The sequence below is a fragment of the Narcine bancroftii genome, chromosome 3 (assembly GCF_036971445.1).
Source record: "Narcine bancroftii isolate sNarBan1 chromosome 3, sNarBan1.hap1, whole genome shotgun sequence".
Taxonomy (NCBI): domain Eukaryota; kingdom Metazoa; phylum Chordata; class Chondrichthyes; order Torpediniformes; family Narcinidae; genus Narcine; species Narcine bancroftii.
Genome location: NC_091471.1, coordinates 262,572,720 through 262,592,431, shown reverse-complemented (window position 1 = coordinate 262,592,431; position 19,712 = coordinate 262,572,720). Strand labels below are relative to the sequence as shown.

Sequence of the window (19,712 nt, the reverse complement as noted above, 5' to 3'; positions counted from 1 at the left end):
GGATCAGATATAACAGAGGCAGATTAATCTCCTGATGGAAGAGCAGTAGGGAAAAGAAGGAAGAAAATAATTTCTTTTTCTTGTTTTCCAAAGCTCAGTTTGGCCCAAAGTACTTGGCTGTGAATTCTAGTCGCTGCCATCATGCAAGAAATCTTAAAGCCAGTGAATGAACAGCAGGTCCCCACAAACTGCAATGAAACAGCGATCAGATCAGCTGCCTTTTACTGATGTTGGATGAGAATAATATTGGTCAGGAAACAATCCTGCTCTTAAAGGCACGATGTTGCATTTTTTTCTCTTCACTTTATCTCAACTAATTTAAGACCAAATGTCAATCATAGCTTTAGGACAGAGGCAGAGTGGCTCAGTACCAGGGGTGCAGAGATGCTGCAGCTCACCGGCATCTCATGGGGCCGCTGTGCTCTGGCCCCCACCCCGGCTGAACACTATCCTGGACATACAAGGAACCTGTTTCTTCCATGACCAGTACACTTGTCCTCGTTCCTTGTCCTACCGTTCGCTCTCAGTTAAACCACATCAAATGGAACATGGCAGTCACCAAGGCCAGGTTTGACGAGACCTCCTTGTCGCCATTTTTGATGAGCTTCGGCGCCTAAAAAATTAGTGCTGCACCCCTGCTCAGAACAGAGTAAAACCTTCACTATGCTGTCCCATTAAACAGCGCCCGGATAAAATATGGCTTTACAGAGATCAAGGATCCCAATACATTCACAGGACTAAGTAAAGAAAAGTGGTTACACACAGGGTAAAGCTTCCTCACCACAGTCCCATCAAACACATGCAGGCAGGGCCAGCACAGATTAAATGGATTAAAACTCTCTAGACACCATCCCATCAAACACCAGGTCATAGAACAGAAATGAAGGGAAGCTCCCTCTGAACCGTCCAATCAAACACTTCAGGCCAGGGATAGCATGGGTTAGCTACCTTGAACACTCTTTACATGGGGCTCAGTCTTTGGCTCTTCGGTCTCAGAGGTGAAGATGTTACCACCCGGTTGCAACTGAGCAGAGCAGGAGTCTTCCAGTTCTGATAGCTGACTATATCCTGCCTTCAGCCCTCACTCTGTGGCCACAGACGCACTCTAGTTGCAGCACATCAAACCTCGTCCTTGTGACTCTATTTAACCCCCTTCACCCTACAGCAAACTCCCCACCCTCCTCCAATTTGGCCTCTTAATCAAGTTTACATGGATCTAAAATATTCTAACAGATAAACAAAAAGACATTTGGCATATTTTTCTGTTGCTTACCTGACATTTCGTCTGGGTTTCCTGAGGTGCCAAGGAATCCAGGGAATTCCAGTCGAGTTGTCAAACCCCCAGTGTGACAGAGTATGCCTCTTGCTTCAACCTCTGCCTCCACAAAGACCTTGCCTCCCCATCTTGGATAATCCAAACTGAACATCAGGAGTTGCTGTCTCATTTACTCACCTTGTTTCCTGTCGATGGTTGTTGTGCCTGCATAAACATAAACTCCTCCTATTCTGGAGTGATGCTTTCTTTGCGGGGATATCATGTTTTAGGGAAGCCTAACAAACAGAACCAAACATGCACACACACAAACTCACAATCAAGTTCACAGATTCTCAAACACAGATATATTACATGCAAGGGCACAAACAGATACATTACGTATGTAGGGATAAATTCAAACACAATGAAACGTATGCACACAAATGCACCTGAATTTATATATATATAAAAATCAATAAAACATGCAAACTTACACACAGGTACAAGCACTTGCAGATTTGTACATACATTACAAGCAATATGCATGAGTTACTCTGACATTCTCATCCAAATGAATACACAATCTGCACAATCAAATTGAACACCAGCACTCTGACCAATCTTGGTGCACATACTGCAGGCGAATCCCATTCTTTTCTGTTAAAGCTGATGCTCTCCCTGATTGGCTGCTGCGTCAGCCAATGGGCAAGGTTACTGAATCACAAATGAGGATGCAGTGTATCTGTGAAGGCAGAGGGTCTGACAGCAGTTCACATCTTCTGCACCAGCAGCTGGCATCACCTCTCCTTTCTCCGAGCATTGTACAAGGACATGGCCAGCACCATTCATGGCGTTCAGCCAGACACTGGAGGGAATGAACCTGTTAAATTCATCAGGTAAGCCGGAGCCAATGCTGAGTGTGTCACTACAAGTGTTACATTGATTCCTCAAAGGCTGTAAGGTCTGTGCAGTTTAGGTTGCATCATTATAAAGGGTTTAGAGCTCCTGTGCATGCACTGTCTATGATGGGTGAGTCCCACATGCTCTGCGTTCAAACCTGATTCAGTCTGAAGGGAGATGGTGACTGTGGCAGAGCTCTCAACAAATGTCTTGTTGGGAATGGCTGGCCACTGAGCCAGGGTGTGATTGTTAAACTTGTACATTGTGGTCTTCAGTGAAGTAGGTGCGTGTTAAATGAGAACTCACCTGGTTCAAGATTCGACACTAGGCGTCTCCAGATTCAAGTGAAATCTGCGTGAAGCACAGAAGTCTGCAGACATTGTGATTATACTAAAAAAAAACCCACAGAAATGTTGGAGGAACTCAGCTGGTCTTGCATTGTTTCTAGGAGGTAAAGATATATTTCTGACGTTTCGGGCTCAGGTAGAATCTGCACCTTGATCTCATTATTGTCAATGGCAGAAGAACGGGCAGAAGCACATTAGGTCGGTAGCCTCCCATGTTGCCTCTCCTTCACCCAGACCCATTCCAGTGTCAGAATATAGGGTTTAAACCGGATCAGTATAGACAAATCCATGTGATGAATTTACGCTGCCTCCCAGTTAGGTTGTCGTTCTAGAGTCACATTGTGAGTGGTCAGAGCTAGTCAGGACAGGGTCTGAAGACAGAGATCAAGTGATGGAACAATTAGATGTCGAACAAGAGGTCATGAACATTCACGCACAAAAATTCAAAGGTTAAGTTAAAGATCTGATCATCTCACAGAAGTTTCAAGGGGATGCACTTTTTTATTGTAGGTCTGGGTTGATATCGAAAGTTGAGGAGTCTCAGTGAAAATCTCAGTAAGAACGGCAGTGCTGATCAAAGTGATGGAGATTTAAAGTTTAGGTCATATACATAGTACAGTGGACATATGTACCGAAGCAATGACCATACTTCCTAATGGGGGGGGGGGGGGGTGCTCCAGGCTTGGAATGGAGTCAGGTGACATTACCTTCAGGTACTCTCATCTGTTCTCTCGACAAGAACTGAACCACTAAAAATAAATGCAGGATGGGAAATCAGGGAGATGCTGCGTTCTACCTAAAAACTCCAACCTACTCTCTGATAAAACTATTTGGGTGGGAGCCTGAGGATTTTCCCCCATCATTTCTTGAGAAGGTTTGGGAGCAACAATGGATGTTGTCAGGTGTGGAGAATTATTGTTGCAAGGAGAGATTTTCCACTTTCTTGAGAAAGGACATCAAATCGAAGAACATAAATCATGACCTCGATAGGGTGAATGAGGAGAATCTGTTATGCAAAGGTCCGATTTAAGATGACTCTTTTGAAAAAAAAGGATTGTTTATGAGATGTGGGAGTTGCTGGCAGTGCCCTATGTACTGTGTGGGTCACGCAGACCCAACCTCATTGATTTTGGAGTCACACAGAAGCCAGACCAGATAAAGGTACAAGTGATCAAGATAAGGTAATACGTCATTCAGGTGCCTTGCTGTTTGGGGTGGACGATCGTGTCTCTCCATTCATCACGCTCTGTGACCCTCCGAATTGTAGCCTCCCCTGTGTTCTCCTTCGGTGAAGACTCCACCTTTGAGCTGAGACCGCAGTCAATATTGAGTTCATGATTATACAAGAGGGAAAAATATTGAATTGGTTTCCCGTTGCCTTCTTCAGTTGCAGTGTCCACACTGGATGGGTAACCCTGGCTTTCATCTGCCCAGAATTTTTAGTTTTACCACCATAAATTCAAATTTGTAGAATCTGCTTGTAAAAACCATCCACCATCTGCCCTGACTGTGAGGATAAACAGGTACTACGACTTGCCCAAGGATGACCTGTAGGCTATTGGATGGAAGGAGCACCTCACACCTCCTTTTGCTGAGCAATTGCACAAGGTAATACAATGAATGTATTTTCATTTACTTATTACAATGAGCATGTGCATCAAAATGTGTGACAATCTGGTAGTTTGTGGACTATTTATTTTAAACTCCAGATTTATTGAGTGACTGAATTTGAATTAAGAGGAGGACTGAAAGAGAACTGAATGAATATGGGCATCTGGAACTAGAGATCCAGACGTTACCCTCCATCCAGTCAGTACCTGCAGAAACTGAGAACTGGAGTAACCTAAAGTTCATTTATGGAGAGGATGGGCCAAATGGCTTTCTGGCTGCCCATTTTGATGATTTTGTTTTAAAAGAAAACATCTCTGATTGGCTCCTGAGCAAATGCCAAATGAGCAAGGCTGCTCTGGCCTCTCTCATTCCTTGGCCCTCTGCCTCAGACAGCATGTAAAGGTCTCACAGATTGCTCAGGGTGACACTGGCTTCCAAGAATTGGTTGTACAGACTGTGTTCCCTTAAAGTTGACTGGTTATTGGATTGAGATATCTGAAATGTAATCCCCCACCCCATTCCCTTGCTAACATGTCTGTCCGTGGTCTTATGCACTGCCAGACTAAGACCACCTGCAAATTGGAGGAGCAACACCTTGTATTCCGTCTGGGCACCCTCCAACCAGATGGCATTAATATCAACTTCTCCGGTTTCCGTTAGACCCTCCCTCCTCCCACCCATCTCCCCATCTTTTCCTATGTTATCTTGCCTCTAGCTCTGTCTGTCTGTCTCTCTCTCTCTCTCTCTCTCTCTTCCCTTTTTCCCATCTGTCTCCTTTCCCCCAGCTCTGGTTCCACAGAGCCAAAAACAACCGTCCTCTCCCAGTCAATTCTTACCTTTCCTGTGTCCCATTCGTATCCAATTAACACCCTCTGTCTGTTGGTGTGTACCCCTCACCCTGCCCTTCATCGCAAGCTTTTAATTCAGATACCTGTCTTTTTTTTTACTCAAAGCAGGCCTCAGGCCCGAAATATCGGCAATAAATTTATGGAGGCTGCTGAATTCCTCCTGTATTTCTGTGCCTTTGCTGCAGTCACAGCATCTGCAGACTTTGGTGTTTCACCGCAGGGTTGGGATGGGTTGTGGGAGGTGAAACTAGGAACATGAGGTGGAATTGGAGACAATTTAGCAGTAATGACATCAAGCAGTTATTTTCTCCTGGCTGAAATCCCGAACTCCTGCTCGGGAATCATGTAGGGATAGTTGCGGCAGGGACCTTTCTGTCATTTAAGAGAAGGTTGGATGTGTACATGGAAATGAGGGGGTTGGAGGGATATGGGCAGAGTGTGGGAGGGGGAAACTAGTGGAGTGGTTTATGTGAACCAGCACGGACTCGAAGGGGCGATATGGCCTGTTTCTGTACTGTAAACTGTCATATGGCTACTCAAGGGTTTTGGAGTGGTGGAATCATGTTGAGTCCATGCAACGAGGGGCTATGCCCCAGAAATCGGGATGAGGGCATCGTTCAACTGTGCGGAGTCCAGTGACACAGTGGCTTCAGCGACCAAGTCCAACTTAGTCCTCTGGGGTTGTTCGTGCATGTATTCCCTGTGATTTTCCTTTGGATGATCCATTTTACCTCCCATATTCCGGATCGACAGGTTAACAGGCCAATGTAAACGTGGTAATAGGTGAGTGGTAGAATCTAGGGTGAGCGGATGCAAGTGGGCAATTGGTGGCGCATCAGTGTAAATGGGGCTTGATGGCCAACACAGGCCTATGGCCCTAGGGCCTGTTTCAGTAAAGGTTGGAGGGTGCCCAGATAGGAGATGAGCTCCTGCAGTGCTGCCATTTTTCATTGACATGAAGTTGATTGACCATTTCTACCTGCTCAGTTCTTCCAGCAATTATTTCCTCAAGATTCTATCATCTGCAGTTCGTGTGCTTCACAGCCTGGTTTGGTGATTCAAGTGTTCAGGAACTCAGAAGGCTTCAGAACATAAAATATTACAACACAGTACAGCCCCTTCAGCCCATGATGTTTTGTCTCCCTATATAAATATACTCAAAAACAAAATCTTCCTACCTCAACCCTCTTTTTTTTTAATCCATGTGCTTGTCTTTATGGCACTATCAGCCCTCAAGTGATCTGGTAGGTCCAAGGCTCCTCTGTGTAGATAGAAGGTGGAAGCTTCAGCCCCATTCCTGGGTCTGAGGGAATAAAGAGGAAAATATAAAGGATCCTTCATCTGATCTCAGATTCTGCTGGACTTGCTGTGATGCCTGTCCTCTCCAAACATCCAGTATCCTGCCTTGCTCTAGTGGACTATCATTGACTGAGAGAGGGACATTTTTCATGTGTAAAGAGGAAAGACAAGACCACAAGCACAAGACGAAGATCAGTCGAAAATAATTGGTATCTGGGGAATGCTGCCTGGGTCGATAAAACTGATTTAAAACGGAACATGGGCAAGAATGGGTTGCAGGGCCACAGTGAAGGGGTGCAGAGTAGAAATGGGTTAGTCTTTAAATAGGGGGTAAGACTTTCATTGCAGTAATGAACTCTCAATCAGTCATTCTAATGGATCTGGACATAATCAGTGGGTAGAATGACCTTCATCTATGTCAGCCCATTGTAGGAAGAATTGAGCCCTATTGCCGCAAGGGGACTGAGACTGGAATCCCTTCCACAGTTTCTGATATTCTTGTGAGTTGACTAATTCACATTGGCCACTCCAAACTCAGGAAGTAAAATCAAATGTTAACAAGATCAGTAGAGCTCTCTGGCACAGAGCACTTTGTGGATCAGTAAGATCCCAGGCTCCAGGACTAAGGTCTCCTTGAAGTTTCTCAATCCCATTGGGCTGATGATTGGCCCTAATTATGGAAGGAGTCCCACTGGCTTTGTGAGGGCAGAGGTGGTGGCAGCTGTGATGCATTCCTACATTTGAATATTTTGCCTAAGTTCATAGACAGAGCTGAGATGATCCCAGACAGTTCTTTTAGTACCTTGACAATTGATGCAGCTTGTATTAATGGATCCGTGTTCTGGAATCTTTGTACCTTTATTCCAAACCAATCAGGCTCTTGGTACATTGAAACACAAGGAAAATATCAAGACTGGAGAGCACACTGAGTGATCATCTCAGTGCCCTCCTGAGATTGCCATCGCCCCAAAATACTAGTCTTCGGCAAAACTGATTTGCTCCACCCGATACCAGGAAACAGTTGAGAGCGTATTGGGTTAGCACAATACTGTTGCAGCGCCAGCTATCGGGACCGGGTTTCAAATCCCGTCTGTAAGAAGTTGTACATTCTTCCAATGTCTGCGTGGGTTTCATCCGGGTGCTCCAGTTTCCGCCCACCGTTCGAAACCTACTGAGGAGGGGTTGTAGGTCAATTGGGTGTAATTGGGTGGCACGGGGCCGAAAGGGCCTGTTACTGTGCTGTATGTCTAAAAAAAATTAAAAGGGACTGCAGGTGCTTGAATGCGGAGCAAAAAAAACAAACTGCTGGAGGAACTCGGCGGGTCGGGCAGCATCTGTGATGGTGTGTTTGAACTCAAGACACTTCATCAGGACTGAAAGTGTAAAGGCGAGATAGACAGAATAAAGTAACTGGCAAGCAATAGGTAGACCCAGGTGTAGAGGGAATTATGGTCTCAGGTGGACAAGGTCCCAGGAGGAGACAGTGATGGAGGCTGCAAGGTGATAAAGGGCTACACATCATGGAATCTGATAAGAAAGGATGAGGGGATCTTGATAAGGGATGGGGCTATTGAGGCAAGTTCCAGAAGGGAGGTGAAAGTGACTGTCCTTCGCACCAAGGCAACACTTTGCTGATGTTTCCTCTTTCCTGCCCTCTCGCCTTCTGCAGGGACCGTTCCCTCCATGGCTTCCTTGTCCACTCATCCCTCCCCACCAATTGACCCCTTGGTACCAACCCCTTCGACCACAGGAGATGCTCCACGCGCCCACACCTCCTACCCTGCCACCATTCGGTGCCTCAAACAGTCCTTGCAAGTGAAGCAACATTTCACTTGTGAATCCGCAGAGGCCAGCTACTGCATCTGGTGCTCCCGTTGTGGTCTCCTCTATATCGGAGACACTTGACACAGACTGAGAGATCACTTTGTAGAGTACAGCGTGGATCTCCCTGTGGCCATCCATTTCATTCTCTGTCCCATTCCCTTGCTAACATGTCTGTCCATGGTCTTGTGCACTTTCAGACTGAGACCACCTGCAAATTGGAGGAACAACACCTCATCTCCCATCTGGGCACCCTCCAACCGGATGGCATTACCATCGACTTCTCCGCTTTCCATTATACCATCCCCCCTCTTCCGCTGTAGCCTTTTCCCCAGCTTTGTCTCTCTCTTTCTTCCCTTTCCCCTCCGCTTCCTTTCACAGAAACAAAATCAGTTCTCCTCTTATCATATCCAATCAACACCTTTTGTTGGTCCCATTCTTCAATCTTCTGATGCCTTCCTTGCTTATTCCTTGAAGAAGGGCTCAGGCCCATAACGTCAGTAAAATATCTTGACCTCCTATGGATGATGCAAGACTAGCTGAGTTTCTCCAGAATTTCTGTGTGTTTTTACTACAGACTTCCATGTTTCACATCGGTCAGTAAATCTTGGTAAAACTGAGGTGAACAAGCTGTAGAAAGGAAATTCTCCTGTGGGTGGAGTTAAACCTCACACAGAGGAAGGCTGTTTTGGTTGCCAGGCAACATTGCAGGAGGTCCTCAGGGCAGAGATCTGGCCCCCAATTATCTAGGTCAGGCAGCATCCATGGATAGAAATAGCCAGTTGATATTTCAGGTCAGGACTCGTTACTGAGACTGAAGTAGGAGGAGGGGTGATATCAAGAACATCAAGGAGAGAAACTCAGGATAACTCAACCACAACCCTCAAACCCATGATCTCTGCCACCAAGGACACTGAGTCTGGAAACACTATATCCTGCAGGTTCCCCTCCAAGTGGTACACCGACCTGACAAGGAAGTGGCCTGTTTTAACAGTGTCGCTGCGTTCAAATCCCCAATCTCCTTACAAATAGCAGTGTGGGTACACCTTCCCCAGAAAGATTGCAGCAGCTCACCAACAACCTCTTAAGGGGCAATTAGGGATGGGCAATAAAGGCATGTTGGGGGAAGGATGGTCAGGAAGGCAGCAAGTAGAGCATAGAACCTGACCAGAGGTAGGAAGGATCGTCTTCTGCTGAAATGTGTGGAGGTTAACATTTAGTGAGGGAAAATACAATCATGGACAGCCCAATCGGAATTAAACAGGCAATTTTGGAGTAACTAATTCCAATCAAGGTCAGCATTACACTCACTCTTCTCAACTACAGAGCAGTGTAACAATATAATAATTACTAACAGTTCTAATATCAAATAGAAGGGGTTGGAGGTCTGTGGAAATTAAAATAATGAAATGCCTAGAGTGACCATGAAACAATCGATTCCCCTCTGGTTGACAAATGCCTTCAAGGATGGAAATCTATCACAGTAAAAGACCTGTTATCTGGAATTAAAGCAACTGGCAAAACAAAATTGTGGAAAATAAATGGGTAAAAAACATAGAAGTTTAAAAGTGGTGCTTCTCATCCCCCACGCCGTTCATGCAGTCTCAAGTAACCAGGAAATTCACTTATCTGGCATGTACCGATCGCCGTAGGTGCTGGATACCAGGGATTTTTTAATTGTATATTGGCCTGGATGTGACTTCAAACGTGCTTTTGTCTGAAATGACTTGAAGGGCTATAAGAGGTGGACAATGAACACCAACCTTGCCATATCCTGTGAACGAATAAATGAATGGATGAATGAAGAGACCAGAAAATCAGACCTAATTAGTCTAATGAAATGCAGGCTGACAGCCATCCAATGGGGGATCTTAAAATGTTTCACTGATTGTTTAACCAGTTAAAATGTCAACTGTGTTGTTCTGCAATAAAGTGATGTGATCATGATGTCTGATGTTGCACACTTCATCGTTGCTACCCTGCAGCTTCTGTGGTATTTTTAATGTCATTTGAATCATTACCAGCAGGTTCCAAAAAAAGGTTATTGTTGAAATATTGGTAACCCTTCAGGGAGGCAGAGAGGATTTTGAACCAAAGGAAAGTAGGCTCTCATTAATTAGTGCAGGCAAAACGTTTTGTGCCCCAATCAATGATCATTTCTTCTATTCCAATTTCCTCTTTAAGAAGATAAATTAAATAAAGTGAGAGAGAGAAAAAAGTACAGAGAGAATAACAAAAAGAAAATGGTAAAAGAGGAAGGAACAGATGGAGAGAAAGAAAGATTTTTCACTTTATATTTTGACCAGGAATTGGGAACGGTCAATGGAATTTCAAGATAGAATGAAGACCTGGACATTGTTGGGCTGAATTCACACATTTTAGACACATTCCATTGATAATTATCACTGGATGTTGTACTTAGCTTCATTCAAATGCTAAAAACATATGGCACTCACACCTTGTGTGGTATATGACCTGTCAAGACAGGCAGTTATCAGTGTCTGTCAAAGGTGGTGACCCTTTGATTTCTGAGCCATAGACTCAGGATCCCTTATAATATTGGTAAGAACATAGAACATTACAGCATGGTAGAGGCCATTCACCCCACAATGTTGTGTTGACCAATATAAACCTACTCAACAAACTAAACCTTCCCTACCTCACATCCATAACCCGCTATTTTTCTTGCATCATTGTGCCTGTCTTTTTCAAATGTCGCTGTTGCACCAGCCTCCACCACCACCTCTGGCAATGCATTCCAGGCACCCACTACTCTCTGTGCAAAATATCGTACCCCAGATGTCTCCCCTAAACTTTCCTCCCCTCACTTTGAACAGATGTCGTCTGAGAAAAAGGTGCTGGCTGTCCACCTTATCTATTTCTCTCACAATCTCATCCAAAGTCACGACTCATCCAAAGAGGAAAAACCCTAGCTCTGTTAATCTTGCCTCATAAGACAAGTTCTCCAATCCAGACAACATCCTGGTAAATCTACTCTGCACCCTCTCCATAGCTTCCACATCCTTCCAGTAATGAGGCAACCAGAACTAAATACAGAGCTTCAACATTGCATCATAACTCTTGAACTCAATCCCCCAGCTTTATTAACTATCCTATGAACCTGTACAGCGACCTTGAGAGATCTATGGACTTGGACCCCAAGGTCCCTATGTTCTTCCATACTGTTAAGAATCCTGCCATTAACTATGTACTTTGCCTTCAAGTTTGACCTTCCAAAATGCAACACTATAGACTTACCTGGATTGAACTCTATCTGTCACTTTTCTGCCCAAATTTGCATCTTGTCGTAACCTACGGCAACCTTCTAAACTATCCATAACACCTCAAACCTTTGTGTCATCTGCAAACTTACTGATCCCTCCCTCTACTTCTTCATCCAGGTCATTTATAAAAATCTCAAAGAGCAGGCAGAATATGTTCCACCTACTACTACCCTCTGCTTTCTGCAGGCAAGCTAATTCTGAAGCCACACAGTCAAAGTTCCACGGATCCCATGCCTCATGACTTTCTGAATGAGGAGTCTACTATGGGGGGGACTTACTAAAATCTATATGCATCACATCTACCACCCTACTTTCACGAATTTCCTTTGTCACTGCCGCGAAAAAACTAATTTAGGCTTGTGAGGAACAACCTATGCCTTGCAAAGCCTTACTGTCAATCCCTGAGAAGATTGTACTTCTCTAAATGCTCATAAGTCCTCTCTCTAAGAATTCTCTCCAATAGTTTGCTCAGTATCTCTTTGGAGTTCTAGTATCTTTCTGCATTCCAGGTTCTCATGCTGTTCTAGGATTCAGGAGAGAGTTCATTCCTGTTTGTAAGATCCACGTCCCTCCTATTGCATTTTCTGACCTCAAGTGACACTGTACCACATGAATAGTCAAACCCATTTTTATTTCTTTGCTGATGGGCGGTTGTTTGTAACACAACCTTCATTCTCTACTGCACCAGTGGTGGAACACAGTTTTTATTGCCCTTTTGCCTGTTAGGTATAGAAGGACCTTGCTTCCTGTGACCAAGTCTCATACAATGGAATTTTTGCAGTGTTAATTGAGGCTTCCAGTATCCTTTATTACCATAGTAACAGCCAGCTCTCCTGCTTGCTATTGAGACTTTGGATGTCATTGGCATTGTCTTTAAGTGAACTCATTGCTTTTTTATCTCACCACAACCAGATGGCCACTTCCAAAATAATTAAGCCTTTGGGATCCTGAATCTCAGTAAAAGGAGCTAAATTCCCAATTCATTGCTGCTACTCGCAGTGGACCATTCATTGTCCCCTTTCCCACAGTTCAGCCTGCTTCTAAATGCCGCAGATTCATTCCAATTGCAATTGTTCTCATGAAAAACAAAAGCTGCAGATGCTGGAATCTTGAGCTGGAGGAACTCAGCAGATCAGACAGCGTTCAACGGTAGAAATAATCAGTTAATGTTTCTACCCGTGAATGTTGTCCAACCTATTGAGTGCCTCCAGTAATTCTTTGCTGACACATAGAAAACTACAGCACAGTACAGACCCTTGAGGTTGTGCTGACCCATATATTAAAAGATTCTAAACTCTTCCTTCCCTGTAACCCTCTATTTTTCTTCCATCCATGTGCCTAAGAATCTTTCAAATGCCCCTAATGTTTCAGCCTTCACCAGCATCCCTGGCAAGGCATTCCAAGTACCTACAATTCTCTGCTAAAACCTTTCCCCAGATGTCTCCCCTAAACTTGCTTCCCTTCACTTTGTAGACGTCCTCTGGTGTTTGCTGTTCCCACCCTGTGAAACAGGTGCTGCTGTCCACCCTCTCTATGCCTCTCATAATCTTGTAGACATCTATCAAGTCTCCTCTCATCCTTCTACACTCGAAAAAGAAAAGTCATAGCTCTGCTAACCTTGCCACTTAAGACTCATTTTCCAATCCAGGCAACATTCTGGTAAATCTCCGTTGCACCCTCTCCATAGCTTCCACATCCTTCCTATAGTGAAGTAACCAGAACTGAACACAATACTCCAAGTGTGGTCTTACAAGAGATTTGTAAAGAAGTCTGAGAAGCTATTGTCCACAGCCACTCACTGGCTTCTCCCACACAGCCAATGTTTTTGAATTTTTTAATAGGAGATTTCACATCCAAAGTACAGAGAACCTATGGATAGATGTTAAAATTCTCAAAGATACACTCCACTTAAAATCACCAATGCCTGAAGAGGGCGCACAAAATCAGTGAACCAGTGCGGATTCGAAAGGCCAACATGGCCTGTTTCCGCTCCGTAAATGGTTATATGTTATATGGTTAAGTAGCATGACCTCTCGCCTCCTGAAGTCAATCCCTCTATTAATGAATGCCAACATCCCATAGGCCTTCTGAACTATCCTATCAACCATGAGGCAACTTTGAGGGATGCAAGGATTTGGACCCCAAAGTCCCTCTGTTCTTCAACACTCCTAAGTAACCGGCGGGAGTCACGTGATGGAGTAGTGGCCGGACGGTGAACTCCAGCCCTCTCCAGAAAAGTCGGGAAAAACAAGAGAAAATACAAAGGCACAGAAATACAAGTTAAAGAAAAGTGAGTATAAAGGTGGAAAGAAGATGGAGACAAAAGGAGAAAAATCAAAATCAACGGAAAGAAGAGAGGAAGAGAAGACAACGGAGGAAAAAGGTGAAGGCTTTACCTGTCCGAAGAGGCCCGCTGTGGAGAGAGGACCCCACTACCTCAGGTCGGTAGAAAAAGAACTACAACAATGGCTCACAGAGCCGAGTAAAAGTGCGCAACCGCGCATGAAAAAAAACACACCGACGGGAGGGGGGACCAGCTGGGGAGTCGATCTCCACAGCCGGCAACGACAGCTGCAGAACACCTGCAGCAAGAAGAGACCACAGAAGACAATGGAAACAAGAAAGAAGAGGAGGAAAGGGCATCAAAGAAACAACAGATGGCCAACCCAGAGGAAGAAGAAGAGGAAGAATACAGTGAAATAGATAAAGGGAAAGGCAAGGTAAAGGATATACTTGCTCTTGTTAGAGGATACATGGAGTCATTTAAAGAATGGCAAACACAGGAATTCAATGATTTAAGAAGAAGAATAAACAACACAGAAAAGAAAATAAATAAAATGGATATGACCTTAACAGAAATGGGGAAAAAAATGGACAAGATGGAAGAACGGGCAATAGCAGCAGAAATGGAGGTAGAAGACTTAAAAAAGAAATTGGAGGAATCTAATAAAAAAACTAAAGAGACACAAGAATTACTAGCCCAAAAAATAGATATAATGGAAAATTAAAACATTAGAAATAACATAAAGATAGTGGGCCTTAAGGAAGATGAAGAAGGCAAGAATATGAGGGAGTTTATAAAAGAATGGATCCCTAAGGCCCTAGGATGTCCAGAACTACAGCAAGAAATGGAAATAGAAAGGGCACATAGAGCATTGGCCCCTAAACCACAACCACAACAAAAACCAAGATCTATTGTAGTAAAATTCCTAAGATATACTACAAGAGAAAAGGTACTGGAGAAGACAATGGAAAAAGTAAGAGAGGGCAACAAACCACTGGAGTATAAAGGGCAAATAATCTTCATTTATCCAGATATAAGCTTTGAACTCCTAAAGAAGAGAAAAGAGTTCAATACAGCAAAAGTGATTTTATGGAAGAAAGGATATAAATTTACACTGAAGCATCCTGCGGTATTGAAAATATTTATTCCAGGACAACAAAACAGACTGTTCTCGGATCCAGAAGAAGCACGAAAATTTGCAGAACAATTACAAAAATAGACTGAGGGATGAAGACGGGTAATGAGAGCAAAAATGATCACAATTGATATGTATGTGGGTAAAGACAAAAATAGACTGAGGGATGAAGATGGGTAATGAGGGTAAAAATGACCACGATTGATATGTATGCGGGTAAAGAGGTATAAGAGTGAATAGAGACAATGGGCATACGTGAAAGTATCTGTAATTAGAGGAAAACATAGATAGTATAGACAAGAATTAATAAGGGAAGGTAATGGAATAGAGAGAATAAGGAGGGAATTAAAAGAGTGACCTTTGTGACATATAAAAAGTGAAATCTTTTCTGGGGGGGGCTGGGTGGGGGAAAAGAGCGGTCACTGCAAAATCAGTTGACGCTTGCGAGTGGATTCGCAAATCCAAATGGAGAGGGGAGATGTGGTTGTCCGACAAGGGATAAAGGACAACTCAGGAGGGGAAGGGGAGATTGGGGATAAAGAAGATAGAAATAGGAGAATAAGGAAAATGTTGGATGTTGTAGGAATGTTGTCTGGTAAAGAGTTGAAAATAAGAAAACAGAAATGGAAAAGGAGGAAAGGTAATGATGGAAAAACGGAAAGAGAAGATAAACAAAATATAAAATGGCTACGCTGAACTATATGACTCTAAATATTAATGGAATACGTAACCAAATTAAAAGGAAGAAACTACTAAATTTACTGAAAAAGGAAAAAATAGATATAGCATTTGTCCAAGAAACACACTTAACTGAATTGGAGCACAAGAAATTAAAGAGAGATTGGGTAGGACATGTAACAGCAGCATCGTATAATTCAAAAGCAAGAGGAGTGGCTATATTAATTAGCAAAAATGTGCCATTTAAAATAGAAGAGGAAATAATAGATCCAGCAGGGAGATATGTTATGATAAAATGTCAGATATATTCGGAGCTTTGGAATCTACTTAATATATATTCACCTAACGAAGAAGATCAAAAGTTTATGCAAGATATCTTTTTGAAGGTAGCTAATACGCAAGGGAACATACTAATAGGAGGGGATTTCAATCTGAATTTGGATCCAAATATGGATAAAACGGGGAAAAAAATTAACAGGAAGAACAAAGTAACCAAATTTATAATTAAATCAATGCAAGAAATGAAACTTGTGGACATATGGAGGAAACAAAACCCAAAAGAAAAGGAATACTCATACTACTCGACTAGACATAAAACATACTCAAGGATAGACCTATTCCTGTTATCAGCCCACATTCAAGGGAGAGTTAGGAAAACGGAATATAAAGCTAGACTATTATCGGACCACTCACCCCTGTTATTGGCAATAGAGCTAGAGGACATCCCTCCAAGAATGTATAGATGGAGATTAAACCCCATGCTACTTAAAAGACAGGATTTTAGAGAATTTATTGAAAAACAATTAAAAATGTACTTTGAAGTAAATACGGAATCAGTGGAAGATAAGTTTATACTATGGGACGCAATGAAAGCATTCATTAGAGGACAAATAATAAGTTATGCAACCAAGATGAAGAAGGACTATAATCAGGAAACAGAGCAGTTGGAAAGGGAAATAATAAACATAGAAAAAAAATTAGCAATAAAGGAAGATACAACCAAAAGAAGAGAATTGGCGGATAAAAAAATAAAATATGAAACATTACAAACATATAAGGTGGAGAAGAATATAATGAAGACAAAACAGAAATATTATGAACTAGGTGAAAAAACACACAAAATCTTAGCATGGCAGCTTAAGACAGAGCAAACTAAGAAAATGGTATTGGCAACAAGGAAAAAAGACAAACAAATTACATATAATCCAAAAGAAATTAAGGAAAACTTCAGAGAATTCTATGAACAATTATACCGAACTGAAAACGAAGGGAAAGAAGGGAAAATAGATGAATTTTTGACTAAAATTGAACTACCAAAACTACAAATAGAGGAACAAAATAAATTAACAGAACCATTTGGAACAGTAGAAATACAAGAGATAATAAAAAATTTACCAAATAATAAGACACCAGGAGAGGATGGACTCCCAATAGAATTCTACAAAACATTTAAAGATCTAATAATACCGCCCCTCCTGGATGTAATCAACCAGATCGATGAGACACAAAACTTACCAGATTCATGTAAAACAGCAATAATTACAGTGATACTAAAACAAGGGAAAGATCCACTCTCACCAGCGTCATATAGACCAATATCTCTGCTAAACACAGATTATAAGATAATAGCTAAACTATTAGCAAACAGATTAGCAGAACAGGTACCGAAAATGGTAAATTTAGACCAAACTGGATTTATCAAAAAAAGACGCACAACAGACAATATTTGTAAATTTATTAACTTAATTCATGCAGTAGAAGGAAATAAAGCACCTGCAGTAGCAGTTGCTTTAGACGCAGAGAAGGCCTTCGACAGAGTAGAATGGAATTACTTGTTCAAAGTATTGCAAAAATTCAGTTTACCGGAGAAGTATATTAATTGGATTAAAGCATTATATGAGGGACCGTTAGCAAAAGTGACAGTAAATGGACATGTATCAAAGCAATTTAACTTAAGCAGGTCAACGCGGCAGGGATGCCCACTATCACCATTATTGTTTGCGCTAGCTATAGAACCACTAGCAGAATCGATAAGAATAGATAATAATATAAAAGGAATAAAAATAAAAGACAGGGAATATAAAATCAGTCTATTTGCGGATGATGTGATAGTGTACTTAACAGAACCAGAACTATCAATAAAAGAACTATATAAGAAATTGAAGGAATATGGAGAAGTGTCGGGATACAAGATAAACGTAAATAAAAGTGAAGCAATGCCTATGAATAACGCGGATTTCTCAAAATTTAAGGAGGAATCCCCATTCAGATGGCAAACGCAGGCAATAAGATACCTAGGTGTGCAAATAAACAAAAATCTAGGCCAATTATATAAACTCAATTACAATCCACTAATGAAAAAATTACAGGACGATTTAGAGCATTGGAAAGAGCTACCACTAACACTGATAGGAAGGATAAACTGTATTAAAATGAACATTTCTCCAAGGATACTATACTTATTTCAGGCATTGCCAATACAACTGACAGAAAAATTCTACAAAGAGTTAAAGAAAATAATAAGGAAATTTTTATGGAGAGGGGGGAAACCGAGGATAGCACTAGGTAAATTAACAGAATGGTATAAACAAGGAGGCTTACAATTGCCAAACTTCAAAAATTATTATAGAGCCGCACAATTAAGGTACCTATCAGATTTTTATCAAACAAGGGAAAAACCAGACTGGACGAGACTAGAATTAGATAAAATAGGGGAAAAGATACCTGAACACATATTATATAAATGGGACGAAAAATTGGTACAACATAGACCTTCTCCAGTATTACACCATCTCCTCAATATATGGAAGAAGATTCATGTAGAAAGAAATAAAATAAATTATCAAATACCTAAACTAATATTGACACAAAATAAGCTACTCCCTTTTACAATAGACAACCTTTCCTTTAGAAAATGGGAAAAAAAAGGGATTAAAAGAATAGAAAATTGTTTTTCAGGAAGTAGATTCTTATCCTTTGAACAAATGAGAGATAAGTACAATATAACTGGAGATACAGCACTGGCATATTACCAACTGAGATCCTACTTGAAAGATAAATTAGGAAGCAATTTGAGTTTACCAGAGGGAAGTAACCTTGAATATGTGATTACAGATACAATGTTAATCAAAAGATTTATAACAAATATGTATATCAAACTGCAAGAAAAGGAGAATGAGGAAACAAATGGTAAAACTAAACAAAAATGGGAACAAGATTTAAATATAAAGATAAAAAAGGAAACATGGGAGAAATTATGTTCTGGAACGATGAGAAATACAATAAATACGAGGCTGCGTATGATACAATATAATTGGTTACACAGACTATACATTACACCGCAAAAGTTAAATAAATGGGACCCAACAGTATCTGATAGATGTTTTCGATGTAAAAAAGAAAGGGGAACAACAATTCATGCAATCTGGACATGTGAGAGAGTAGAAAAATTTTGGGATGATCTCAATCAGATATTAAATAAAATAACAGAAAACAATATACCAAAGAATCCAGAGATCTTTCTCCTAAGTAACATAAAAAATAAAGAATTTGGAATTGACTTGGAAGATGCACAAAAAAGATTTGTCAAGATAGCCCTAGCCGTAGCAAAAAAATGTATTATGTCAACCTGGAAATTGGAAGATAATTTGAAAATACAACAATGGTATATAGAAATGAATAAATGTATTCCATTAGAAAAAATAACATATAGTTTAAGAAATAATATTGAAATATTCGAACAAGTATGGGAGCCTTACATTAAATACAATAGCGAAAACCTACCGGGAACAAACATTACCTAAGTTGATGGAAGGAGAAGAAAAGAAAAGAATGGACTCAGTAGAATTTCTGGTGTATTTTTGTTGAATGACAACATTGTCTGACTGAATTAATGCAACCTAGATTGTATACCTAAAATGGATGAGAGGGGTGGGGGGGGTGGGGGGGTGGCTTGGGAGGAGGGAGGGGGGGGGGAGAAAAAGTCATTGTAAATGTGTGGAAAAGAAAAAGTGTATATCATGGCTATTGTGATTTATGGTGTGAAAAATAAAAATTTAAAAAAAAAAAAAAAAAAAAACACACACTCCTAAGTAACCGACCTGTACTCAGCCTTCTGGTTTGTCCTTCCAAAATGCATCACCTCACACTTATCCGGATTGAACTCGATCTGCCACTTCTTTGCCCAACTCTGCATCCTTTTGTAATCTACAACAACCTTCAGCTCCATCCACAACTCCTCCAACCTTCGG

The 19,712-nt window shown here is 41.6% G+C and overlaps 1 protein-coding gene across 1 annotated transcript in view; it reads left to right on the top strand.

Moving 5' to 3' along the window:
• The first annotated feature begins 2,086 nt into the window (after positions 1–2,086).
• The window catches only part of yjefn3 (YjeF N-terminal domain containing 3), a 100,211-nt gene continuing 82,585 nt past the window's right edge, over positions 2,087–19,712 (top strand). Inside the window, exon 1 of the mRNA XM_069927914.1 lies at positions 2,087–2,151. Coding sequence (XP_069784015.1) covers positions 2,087–2,151 — 65 coding nt within the window. The remainder of the gene's footprint in view (positions 2,152–19,712) is intronic.